This window comes from Leptopilina heterotoma, unplaced genomic scaffold, assembly GCF_015476425.1.
Source record: "Leptopilina heterotoma isolate Lh14 unplaced genomic scaffold, ASM1547642v1 Lhet_212, whole genome shotgun sequence".
NCBI classification, from domain to species: Eukaryota; Metazoa; Arthropoda; class Insecta; order Hymenoptera; family Figitidae; genus Leptopilina; species Leptopilina heterotoma.
In genome coordinates this window covers 913,378-926,283 of record NW_025110930.1, presented here as the reverse complement: position 1 = coordinate 926,283, position 12,906 = coordinate 913,378, and the positions used below count along the sequence as shown (strand labels likewise).

Sequence of the window (12,906 nt, the reverse complement as noted above, 5' to 3'; positions counted from 1 at the left end):
GTGTAATGTAAACTTTTCTTAGGAACATTGAGAAACCAATACCGAACACAAGAACATGACATGTCTCCCTGGTTGAGTCATTCCGCTGATAGATATACGTGGGTTGCACAACGCCTCTAGTATACATCTATAAGCGATTTACTGCACACAAGCAATGAGTTTGAACCCTCAAGAAAAAACCACTTTTTTATTAATAAAAATCCATTTCTTAATTTTCTTACTTTTTTCATCGTGAAACGAAAGTGTAATCAGTGATAATTTTCCAAATTAATGATTTTTATTAAAACTGATTAGACTTTCTGACTTTTTCATGAAGTCACGTGTGGGAAATTTTCTCAAACCTCTCACTTCACTTTTAATATTATTTCAGTAATGTCATACTTTTTAAAATTAGTTTTTTTTACTTCAATATTTCTTACACAAACAATTCTATATCAAATTATTATTGTTTTAGTCAACAATTTGTCGATTTATCGCACTTACACTTCTTGTTCGACTATTTATATCGTGCGAAAGCGTAACCAGTGACAATTTTCCAAATTAAGTGTTCTCGAATACGATAGTTTTTATTTCAGATCATTATTCTTACTATAGGTTTCATAATAACAATGAATTAACGATCCATGAAACCAATATCATAAAAAAGTATTACTTTTCATAAACATGAATGCAGAAGTCCTAATTTTTGTGGATTGCCTCCAAATGTTTATTGCGAGGAAAGAAAAGTTTCCTCTATAATCTGCCACCTTCTCATAAAATAATAGTTCACTTAAAGTAATGTTCGAAGACTCCAAGAGAGAGAACTGTTAATCTTAATAACACTTTCTGGTAAGTGCTGAAAGATATAAATTTCAAAACTATATTCTTTATGGTTCTAATTTTCTTATTTCCTTTTCTACGAAAGTTGTCGTAAACAAAATTCAAGTAAAAAAGAAAAATCACAAAAATGTTTAGTGTAAATTTTGCGCTAAAATTATGTAGTTTCCGAGAAAATCTTATGTTCGAATTATTAATACTTTTAAATATTAGTCGTACGCTCTAAATTTGAATGAGTGCAAAATTTATCACGAATTATAAGTCGATTCTACAATTGTAATTGTTTGTAATCAAGTCATAAATTTGCATGCACTCTAATTTAGTGAGTTTTGAAAACTATTTCTTTGTTTCAAGTGCGAAATGAAAAGAGGAGAGCGCCAAGTCTCTTCAATATAAAATTATATTACTCATTTAAAGCAGTGTAAGTCTGGTTCTAGTCCTATAAAGTTTTGGTGGAAGAGTACGAAACTCAAAGGGCTCCGAGCAAAGACGAGACGATGGGCGGGACGGGCGCCTCTCAGGCTCCAAGGCGATCCACTTCGACCTCCACCTTCTTAGAGATAGTAGACGCTCATCAACGCGGTACATCTCTTACGAAATAGTAAATGAGAATTAGAAATAAAGACAAAACAAGCCAAGTATGCATAAGAAGCGATTTCCATGACAACAGGAGAATTTCTTGCGGAAATGTCAAAACGACTAACAAATGCTAAATAATTACCCAATCGAAATTAATATGTAAAAGTACGTGCATATTATTCATATTTTCCTTCAATTAAATATACCTCCGACAACATAATAATAATAATAATAATAATAATAATGCGAAATCAATATTATCGGCATAGTGAACTCTTTTCTTATATTTGCTGAATCTTTTGTTATAAAAGTAGACACTAGAAGAAAAAAAAGTCAATAGTAAATTTAACAAAATACAGCCTTTAGCTATAGTTGGATATCATTGCCTTCAAAAGTCAGTGCATTTTTGTAAATAAATCCGTGGAGTTAAGTAAGAAAAAGACATCTCAGCCAATGGGCTTTCGACACAGATTGAGATGTTCCTCGTGTTGATCCTACCTGCCGATCGTCCTGTTTCTTCTACATATAGCTTTGTGTGCAGAAACGATTGACATACGATGTGTCAGTGGTGACAACTGGCGCATGCGTAGCCTGAATACTCAATGAACTGGACTCAATTGGTGGCTGCTGCAGAAGAATCTAACTTGCAATACATCTCTTATTCGAAAGATCAAACCTCGACTCATTCTAATGCGCAAACCTTTTCAAACTATTTTCTCAATTTGATAACTTGTAGGAAATTATACGTCTTGTAGACTAACACATTTTCGAAATTTTTGACCTCGTATTTCATACTCACAAAGTGTATAGTTTAACTATTTTCTATTTTAGTAAAAATCTATTTGTAACTCTATTTTCTGTAGATATTTAAATAATCCACTCTAGTACCTCTGTATATACCCATTTCAATTTGTTTTGTATAAAAAATCTTTACACCTCATTCTAAAGTCATTATCTTGAAATGTGTAATTAAAAGCAGTAAGTGTGCTGTTTCTGTGTATCTGTATAGGGTCGCAGTTATAATCTCATAACTTTGAAAGTTTAAGTACCTTCACCTATATACACTTATAGAGCAAACATTTTTAGTGGTTTTTATCTCCGCTCACTGTATACTATACACGAAGACAGGTATTGTTTGTGTGTAAATGTGAGAATTGCACTACGCATCGTTTGGAGGACCAGCAAATACCGATGCGCGCTTTCTTCTTGCCCCCTTCGGAGAACGCGAAAAATGTGGCAAAAGAGAAAGAGAGAGGAATCGTTAATCGGCTTGCGAGGAGTCTGTCTTTCTCTTATTCTCTTTTTCTTTGTATCTGATCTCCACAGTGACGGCGTTTCGCTGCCTTTCCTCCCTTTTTGCACTTTGTAGTTGTCCCTTCCGGGAGAACGAGGTCGATGAGAGTCAAAGAAACAGTTTCGTTCGACGGGCGTTGCTCGCTAAAGAATGTTTGTAACGAGGCTCTTAGTTTGATTTTCTCCAGTCAACTTGAGACTCAAGCAAAGTCTCGATAAATTAAATAGATTATTCTTGATCAGCGCGACGTTGAACCGGGTCGCTCTTACGAGGCACTCTGTAATTTCCTGTGTATTAGCTAGGATCTAAGATGGAAAATGGAATGAATAGCGGTATATCAAAGAAAAATAAAAATGCGGACACACTCTTTCGAAATTCTGATAAGGTTTTAATTTAGTTTAGAGGAATTTATCAAATTATAATTACACCTGAAATCTACGTATTTTTCTTGAATAAAATAATAATAATAACAAGTTAGAAATAAATTACCTTCATATGGAAAAGTAATTTATTTTCTAGGAAACTGCTTAAGAAGAGTCGTAAGAATAATATTATTCGTGGAACATGCGAAGAAAAAGCAAATTGTACAATCTACTATTTCGCCAAGGCCTTGTGCCTGGCTAGTCTACTGACAACGTTGTAAAATAAAATGCAGCCCGGAGCAATGCTGCAGCTATGCAGTACGTAACGTCGAGGAGTTCCCAACGCGGGAAGAAAAGACAACGATGACGATGGAGTGAGAGGAAGCCGCCATCAAACAAACGAATACCAAAAGGGCCAGCTAGCCGAGGAAAGACTCGTGCCGCAGGAGACCTTTTCTTCAGCTCCGGCATCAAGTGGAAGGAAGGAAGAGCAGAGAGACGGACATATACGGAAGGAAGCAAACAAGAAAGAAGCAGAGAAAAAGAAGGCAAAAAGAAGTCAACTTTCAGCATCTGCTATAGTTGCAACGACTCAGGCATGCGCCCGCGCACCCTCTTCTCGGAGGGCTGTTGTCTGATCGAGAATCGGAGCAAAAGAGAAGCAGCAGGCACTCGCAGACCAGGTTCGCCGACTCTGAATTCCTATAATTGTTCAATTTTTCTGGTTCTCACGTATTTGTCACGAATGTAAGTTTCGCGAACCACCCATAATTTAACGCGCTCCTGGCTTGGAAAATGCACTGAATTTAGTATTTTTTCAGTTACAACAAAGTAGGTCCCAAAATCCCAACCATAATAAGAGTTCGTCTTTTTCTGGTCTGCGAACACGACTGACCTCGAGGAGGGAGAATTCACCGGCGAAATGTTGAATTTATTAGATCAAGATAGTTGTGGGCGTTTCATCCAACCCTTAGTCCGATATACCCCTAGCGTATACCCATTCCCTTCTGTAGGCGAGCAGCCTCACTGCAGACTAACCTAGTCTACACGATGGCACATACTAAACGCATGAAGGCGCTTGCGCTGCTTCGATCCGGCTCTTTAGGATTCTTATCATCTCCTTGGTCGTTCTAGGAATCGACGTGCATATCAGAAATTTCATCACCGACCAAACTATGATAAATTAAATAAAGAGAGAAATGCCAGAGTCGAAATGTTTTCCACTGTTCTACTCACGATACCGCAATATCGCAAGGTATGATTATGCTCAACACTTTACTGGCATTAAACATTAACGAGACGGTTAATATTTGAAGGAGTAGATCCGTTAATAAAATGCGTTACTCTAGCTTCTGCCAAGCGTAAGATCTAGCATCAGTAGCAGGAAAATGATGATAACAGGTACGTAGATTGCAGAGCTATAACCCTGCATGAACATTCTGCGTACCTACTTATCGTTTGGAGAAACTATTCTGCCTTCCTTTCTATACCTTCCAGTACCCGAGAAGCCACAGCGGTACAACTTGGCCGTTATTTACAGCTTCTTGGCATGGAGCAGTTCTCTCCAAGCCGAGCTCTACCAGCAAGAAGGAAGTAAGGATGATTTATATCCGCTGCTACCAGTCCTGCTCCCTACCCGCGATAATACCAATCATTATCATCACTTAATAACAGGCATTACTGCCAACATTGAAATAATGTGTGTACCCCAACCTGACTCGCTGACTGCCTAACCCATTCCATATCTATACTCTCTCTTCCTTCCTTCCTTCCTTTCTTCCTTCTCTCTTCTCCTTCTTCCTCCATTTTCTTCAAATATTCCCTTATTTTTCACAAATCTAAATTTTTCTCTCAAACAAATACTGATAAGATGCTGATAAGATCAAAATCTAGACATCTTTTTCACTGGAAAAGGTTTTTATTTTCCAAGAATTAATATCTCCATTTTCGCACTTTTCATTTGAAACGTGGTACGTTGCAATGTTGTCGGTGTATTTTGCACTTTTCTCTCATTCCAGTGCCAGCAAACATGGCAGAAAAGCACGCGAACTCGCAGTACTATAGTGGCGTACCTGCTTATTATCGCGTAACCTATATTATTTCAAGCGTGTGTATACCTTGTTACAATGAAGGATATAGGAGTGGTATTCCGGTAGCCAGAAGCTTGAGAAAAGGATCTTCAAAGAGACTCGCCGAGCCTCTTATTTCTTAGAAAACAATATTCCAGTTACTTGCCATAAGAACGGCAAAAAGTTTGCTAAACTATTTGAAGCGAGGTGAAAGATGCACAACTCTTGCCTATTACGCATCATTATAAATATTGGCCTTTGATATGAATATATTGGTGTCCTTACTGTAAACAAAAAGTGATGGACACTCTATAGTTTCACAAGTGTTCATCACTTTTTGTTTACTTTTTTTCACTATTTTTATAGAATTGACTTGAGGGATATTAAGTGATTCTGAATAGTTCAGCGTCACAATATTTAATTTTTAAAATGAAGCTTTAAATTGAAATGTGCTCCAACAATCATAAGTGCATAATAGATTTGACTAATTGTAAGCATACCATATACTTCTCTATTGTTTGAAATCACAACGCCTACATATCAAACTATACTCTTGCATTTGCTTTTCATGCCGACTACGTTTATTGGTTATCCGCAAACTTCGTGCTAGAAACCTTTGGTCGCAGTTCTATAATTATCTAACGATAAGTCGAACGTGAATGGCATATGCGGTACAGTAGGCGTCAAGTTTCATTCTACAAAAGTAAAGTATATATTAAAAAGGGTCAATGAAAATAAGAACTATAGATCTGTAACTTTTCTACAACAAGCCACTTGGATCGTAAGGAGATACAACTTATTTATTTATTTATTTATACGCCATGCATATAAACAAATGCACTCTCTGAATTTGAATCAGCCGAAAATACCTAATTTTAAGTATAGTTCAAACATGTGGATGAATAAATCAAATGCATGCCTATATAGCCTCTAATTATACAGTGACAATCGTAGATGTGTATATTTAATTTAAATAGACGATCCTCTAGGTATTTACTAACATAAGAAACAAAAAATATAAAGTTTAGAATTATAGACACACGTACATGTGACATTAACTTAAAATAGAAGAAAAATAAATAAGTTGGCAAACTGTGCGACTTTTGAATCGCGTGCTAGAGTGTAAAAGTTGTGATCCATTTGTAAACTGATAGATGACAGTTAGTAGATATATAATCCGATAGTGACACGTCATGTCGGTCCAAGTTTTATTCTTTTTTATTATTCGACGATGATAATGGTTCGAGGTTTGTGCATTATTTGCAATCGAATAATGGTACGGAACCAACAACAGTTAGTCATCCCTATCTGCGGACACGCACGAACTGGTCAACGCCAATGAGATAATAGGCCGATAAGTCGGTTCAATGCCGGTTAGTTGGCTGGAAAAACTAGACGACTAATCGCTCGTTCGACATGTTTAAGGTTACTTTGACACATAATGTCACTTTCCACGTTCTTGCAGTAGATATTATTTATTTCAAGCTCTTACTTTTTTTATAGCCACGGAACGATCCCACAATTAATTTACAACATTCAAGTGCGAATTTATTAAAAAAACTTCCCTTTTTAATTAATCGACCAATCTTGTAATTTTAAAACGAATTTTATTATTAGAAGAAAGAAGAATAAAGAAGAAAAAATAAAAGTTCAGAGTACATTTATTCTTTAAGGGTCTACTTTTATCGATCAATGACTTGTAGACATATTAGATGAGTTTGGGTATAAATAACTATACCTATCTGTGCAAGCGTATACTTTTAACCGTGTTACAGACATACTGGTCGGATCACCACGAAATCATCTGATCAAAGAACGTGATCTGAATAAGCCGCTGATTTCTGAGATGCAATCGAAACTTGTCTCTCCAAGTGCTGCCGTCCTTCTCGTGATAAGAGGGCACTACTGGGAGAAACGAGTCTTATGTCGGTGAATATGAACTCACACATGTATGAATTTTTATATGTTTAAATAAATAAATTTAAGTATGTATGTAACATTATGTTGGTTCTCATGTGAATATTTCAAGACAAGGACATGTTACTTATGAGAATATGTCGCACGCACCTGAGTTTCGCGCAGAAGCACCCTTATAAATGCATTCATGCAAAAGTAATACTTAACCATATGTCCATCTACACCAGTGCACGTCGCGACCCTTGCCACATTTGCAAGAAAGGGGCACGTTACCAATACAGGTCTTTCCACGAAATAGGCATCGCGTGTATTGCGAGTGAAGAAGAGCAGTCCATTGGGAACTTGAATGTAATTACGGGAAAAAGGAACAAATGTCCCACAAAATAGTTTACAACCACACGAAATTATTGACATATATTTTGAAAGCATCTTTTGATTTCAATCACTAAATGTAAAGTATACTTAAAGAATACGAGTTAAAGTGAATAATTAATCCCATAATCTTTTTACGCCACTCTGTTAATAAGTTTTTAATAACAAGAAACTTTTTGATGGCGTGGACATTTTTTCAAAGTCCAAAATATAAATTCCAACATTGATAAAAGACGAGAAAAAGGTTATACCACGCCCAAAGTACATCGCGTGCATGAAAGTATGAAATACATACCCTCTTGCTATGTGTTCTTTGCCAGCATAAGACCGCTACCTTATCCAAGAGAAGAGAAGAAGCCTCGAGGAAAAAGAGATACCTATATAGTCTCCTGTCTTGCTCTGTAATACTTCTAACTCCCCTTTTGCTCGCTGCCTTTCTTTTTCATTTCCTCCTTTTTCTTTCTTCTCATCTTCTCACAACAACTTATAAAGCAACAGCGAAAAGGAAGTGAGAGACACGAACGATGCGAGGTATATAAGCTGATGGAAGATTGCGCCACGATAGTCGCGATGACAAGAAATTCGAGACGGTAGCACATTCACAAGTATACATTGCAAAATTATAGATTGGAAACTCCTAATCAGAAGGTCTCGATACTGTGCAGAATATTTTATTATAATAGACTTCGTTAATGCTCCTGCTGAGTTGTCGCACTCTGTGGGGTTCCAGAACTAATGAAATTATCCGGCCTGGAACCCTGTGCGCTATCAATAATCGCAGACTATCAGTTAACTGACCATTATGTTGCACAGTTATCGTGTCGCGCACATCACTTAAGTGCGACTAACTATACGTCAAGATTACAATTAATCTCATCGAGCTGAAAGACAAATAGAGTAGAGTGTCAGCGATTATAGTTTAATTAATAACACTGAGAGAGACTGAATTTTCAATTTCATTTCCACACGCAGTCGTACAGATTTAATGTTAATTATGAGTTTACAGAAAATTAACGAAACGATTGCCTCTTTTCAACTCGTCGATGCCCCGGCAATTTAAGCTGCTTAAGCTCAAGAGGCACTCTGCAATTAGCGGTCGTCGGGATAATTACCGAGTGACTTGCTTCCATAAATTGTGAACCGGAAACCATAGCAAGTGAGGGTGACGATTCAGAAAGTTTAGGTTAATAGTAGTAGTTTTGGGAAAAACTCGTGTATCCAACGAACAGAAAATTCACCGTTGAAAGGGCAAAAGAGGTTCTTGCAAGAAAATTTATGACCATCTCGTTAACTCGCGCTCTGCACTCACAATGCACTGGACACTGAGGCAACCCTATCCACGATGTCCAGGGCGTGGCAAATCAGTGATTTAGTAAAGTCATTTGTGCCGATAAAGCAGACAGATGCTGTCCTCTAAAGATCCAGTTACCCAACGACATCGCGCACAAACGTAATCTGAGCATCTATCGAGTCGCGTTTCAACTAATTTCACATCGCCAATGATCTATTGTCTTCTTCGAATTTCATGTCATTTCGTCTAACATTTTAACGATCACGTGGGAATTATTAATTGAAATGAAAAACTCACCTGTGTTTGCGTCAAACCCAAACTGGCTGCGAGTTCCGCTCGTTCTGGTAGTGCCAAATACTGCGTTCTTTGAAATCGCCTATTCAGTTGTTGAAGCTGAAGACTGCTGTAGATAGTTCTTGGCTTTCTCATCTTCTTTCCTTTGCCATTCCTAAGGGATCCACCGCCACCGCCTCCTAATTCGTCTACGAGGCTTCCGCCCTTATCACCCAAAGGCGAGAGGTCTGTGAACATACACCACCCTAATATCAACTTTCAGAATCCTCTTAACAAGGAATGTAAGAACTAAGGAAAAACTAACAAAAACCTCAAAAGAGAAAATTAAATTCAACAATGAAACTTAATTACTTTTAAATTAAACAAAGGTCATCGTACTAAAAGTATTGAAAATAGTTTCCCCTTCAATTTTCCTGTATTTTCACAATTTCTTACTTTCAAGTGTACTGACAAGTGTATTGCATTAACAGAAATTTAATTTAGATCAAGAAATGAAAGCTTTAACTAAAGTCGAAAATTACTTTCAATACTTTTACTGTGACATCCTTCAAAAATAATTCTATATAAAAAAATTAATTTCGAATAAATTAATAATACCGGTTTTTAAAAGAAATCATTAAAGTTTTAATCAAATTAAAAATGTCTCTCATCATATTTGTCTACCTTTTGATAAATATTTTTAATTAGCTTAAAGGGGGCATATTTTTTATATTATTCACGGAAAAAACCTTCTCCTGAGATTTTATAATTATGCAATTGTTTTCCACTTCGCCTTTCATCTTCGATAGTTTTTTCTCAAAAATTTTTAAAATATCAATTTGACAGTTCTTAAACTATAGTGAATTAGGTATGTGCCTAAAAAATTAATCGTAAGAACTGCCAAATAGACATTTTTCAAATTTCTGAGCAAAAAGAATTGAAGGTATATTAAATAAAATAATTAAAAACTCCGTTGTTATATAGTGAAATTTGTAGTTGTTCCAGGTAAAATATTTTTCCGATTGTTAAAAATATCGGATTACAACTTTTTTATATAACAAAATATATAAATATTCATAACTCTGAACGCAATCATTTGATATTAAAATATAGCTTTAGAGCCTGTTTACACCGCGTCGCATAAATGTATTCCTCCGCGCGCATAAACGTATATTCCTCCAGGAGAATAAACTCGCGTCTGCGCAAAGTGCTTCCCAGCGGTTTCTAACTCTTCACAACACAGCTGGGAAGCACTTTGCGCAGACGCGAGTTTATTCTCCTGGAGGAATATACGTTTATGCGCGCGGAGGAATACATTTATGCGACGCGGTGTAAACAGGCTCATAGTACAGAAAATAATAAAGCTAATTCGTATAAGCTTTTACTAGACTTGATTATTGAAAAGTTTTAATATCATCGCCTGATATAATTACGTGGAAGTTCTGAAAAACTTTATAATTAGTGTTTGCATACTTGTAAAATAAAGTAACTGTTGTATTAAAGTACTACAAGTGCAATATTAATGAAATAATAAATAGCAATATTGTGTCGTAAATATAGACTATGTCGTCCACTAAACCAATAACAAGTGACCGCAGCGGACCAATTATAATTATAATAAGTATTAAAAAATTGACAAAAAAGAAAAAATTAAAGGTTAGAGAATCTTAATTTTGAAATAAAAGTAAATAACATACATTAAAAAGAAAGTAATCTACTGAATTGTAATTTTGTTATTCTCACAGTAAAATAGGTATTAAAAAATGTTGTAGCTAAGTTAACACCAAAAATGATTAAAATAATGCACTTTTCAATTAAATTTTTCTACAACAAAAACAAGTTTTTAAATATAAACCAATTCGTAATCATTTTTAAGAAATATTTTCCTAAAGTTTTGAACCTTCATATGAACGAAATATTTCCCATTAAAATAATATTTTCAAAAATTAACTGATTGTAACAATAAGTAAAATCTTAAATTTAACATTTAGAAACTTTATAATTTATTTTTTATAAGTGTCACAAAATTATTGTAATCAAATTTTAATTTCAAAATATAAATTAATTTCGTTCATTTGAACGTTCAGAACTTTAGAAATACATTCTTGTAATAGGTTTAAAAATTACAAGACTGAAATGAAAAACACTGCAATTAAACATTTATGTAATAAAATTCGAGTTAAAAGAAGTAAAAAATTGTTCACTTGAACGTTAAAAACTTATTTTAATCCATTTTGGTGCCCTAACGAAAAAAATTTGCCAATTTTAATAAAATGAAAAAAAATATTGATGTTTGTATAAGTTGAAAAAATTTTTTTTAGTAAAAAATACTTTTCCTGCTAAAATAATATTACTTTCTTGTGAGAGTAGCTGATTTGTTTTTTATGAAATAATTAACTTAATACTCGAAAACATATAGATAAATATAAGTAATATATGTATACATATGAACCCAAGTTTAAATTATGTTCACTTAAATCGTTAGCTCCAACATTTATTACGTACTTTCACACTTGAGGCCACACATACGTCATAGGCTCTACGTGATTTAATTGACTTACTAATTAACCACCGCTCATCGTGACATTAGCTAAAGTAATTATTGAAATTATAACATTGTTCCCTTCAACTCCCGTCGCGTCGGTGAAATAAACTTGTTTGAACAATAAACTATCATTGGAAGAATCGATAGAAATTTGTCTTTACATGCAACCTAAAGTCAATCTGTGTAAACGATATACTTAATTACTATCGTTTCGCGATTCGAGCTTGAATTTATAAATTCAGTATACATCTGACCGGAAAGCATAATAACTTATCATCACGCGGGCAGTCACTATAAACATTATACTGTGTCATTAGAACCACTGTCATTACACTTATATTCTTTAATGTATGACATTATTGTCGTAAGTCGAGAATTAGGCAGGGTGTACATTACAACATGATTATTATATACCAAATACAATACATTTCATCCTTGTTCATTGGCAGGACAATTATTTTCAAACAGAAACTTGGTAAATACTTGAGAAAAATAAACATCAAAAGAAAGAAGAAGAAACTTTTTAAGAAATCTTTGCTTTTTACAAACATGCGCTGAAAAATAAATGTTCATAAGTTGTAAGGGTCTGAATTAATAATATATTTTAGGAATTAGGATTTTTGATTGCTAAGAATTGAATGTGCATATATTTTCCCTGCACATGTTATTTATATAAGGAACGTTCTATTTTCGTGAGAGGAAAAAGCTACCTGCTTTTTTGGAAAAAGTAAAAATTTTATCGAGAGAAGAATCTGTAAAAAAACACGACTTCCGAAGAAATCCTCGCACGATGATTCGATCCGACTTAAGATACTACATCTCGAGGAGATTTAAAATTCTTGAGATGAAGAGTTCTTTAAGATTAGAGCATGGTGGAGAGCCTAATCCTTGTGAAAATAACAACCTTTTAATACCTAATCCATCACAGTGGCATACCAGGAGCAGTGGACGCTTCTCACTGCTCCTCACCGTCGTTGCGCACGGGTCCAGCCGAAAGCCCTCAGTGACTAATGTCCCGCTGGTTCCAACCAGGACCTCAGGTACCTGCTAATTGGATTTTCTTCCGCGAGTCCGATTCGAATCGCCTCAAGATGTCGGACAACAAGAACGTGCCGATAATAAGCGCTCGGTCGGTTTGTCGCACCGATAAGATTGGTCACCGATATACCACCTACGGTGCTACTGAATTTGATGTCGACGATTGTTGAAGGAACAAGACGAATCTAACGACCCATCAACACGAAATAAACAAGCCATGGATAGGTGGACCCTCCATTTTTTCGCCATTAATAAATCTCACTCTAAAGACGAGCGCGCCTTTCGTGTTTCAACGACATTTCCCGCCGACCTTTATGCTAGACGTTTCATTCTGATACCGCGATTAACTT

General features: G+C 35.3%; 1 protein-coding gene across 3 annotated transcripts in view; it reads right to left on the bottom strand.

Annotated features, from left to right (window-relative positions):
* Positions 1-12,906, bottom strand: part of LOC122501721 (homeotic protein distal-less) — a 44,353-nt gene that overhangs the window by 26,168 nt on the left and 5,279 nt on the right. For 2 of the 3 annotated variants that reach the window (XM_043611414.1, XM_043611413.1), the window contains exon 2: positions 8,998-9,221. In XM_043611414.1, the coding sequence (XP_043467349.1) occupies positions 8,998-9,221 (224 nt within the window). Of the gene's footprint in view, positions 1-8,997; positions 9,240-12,906 lie in introns of all 3 variants that reach the window. The other variant, XM_043611411.1, reaches the window with a different exon arrangement.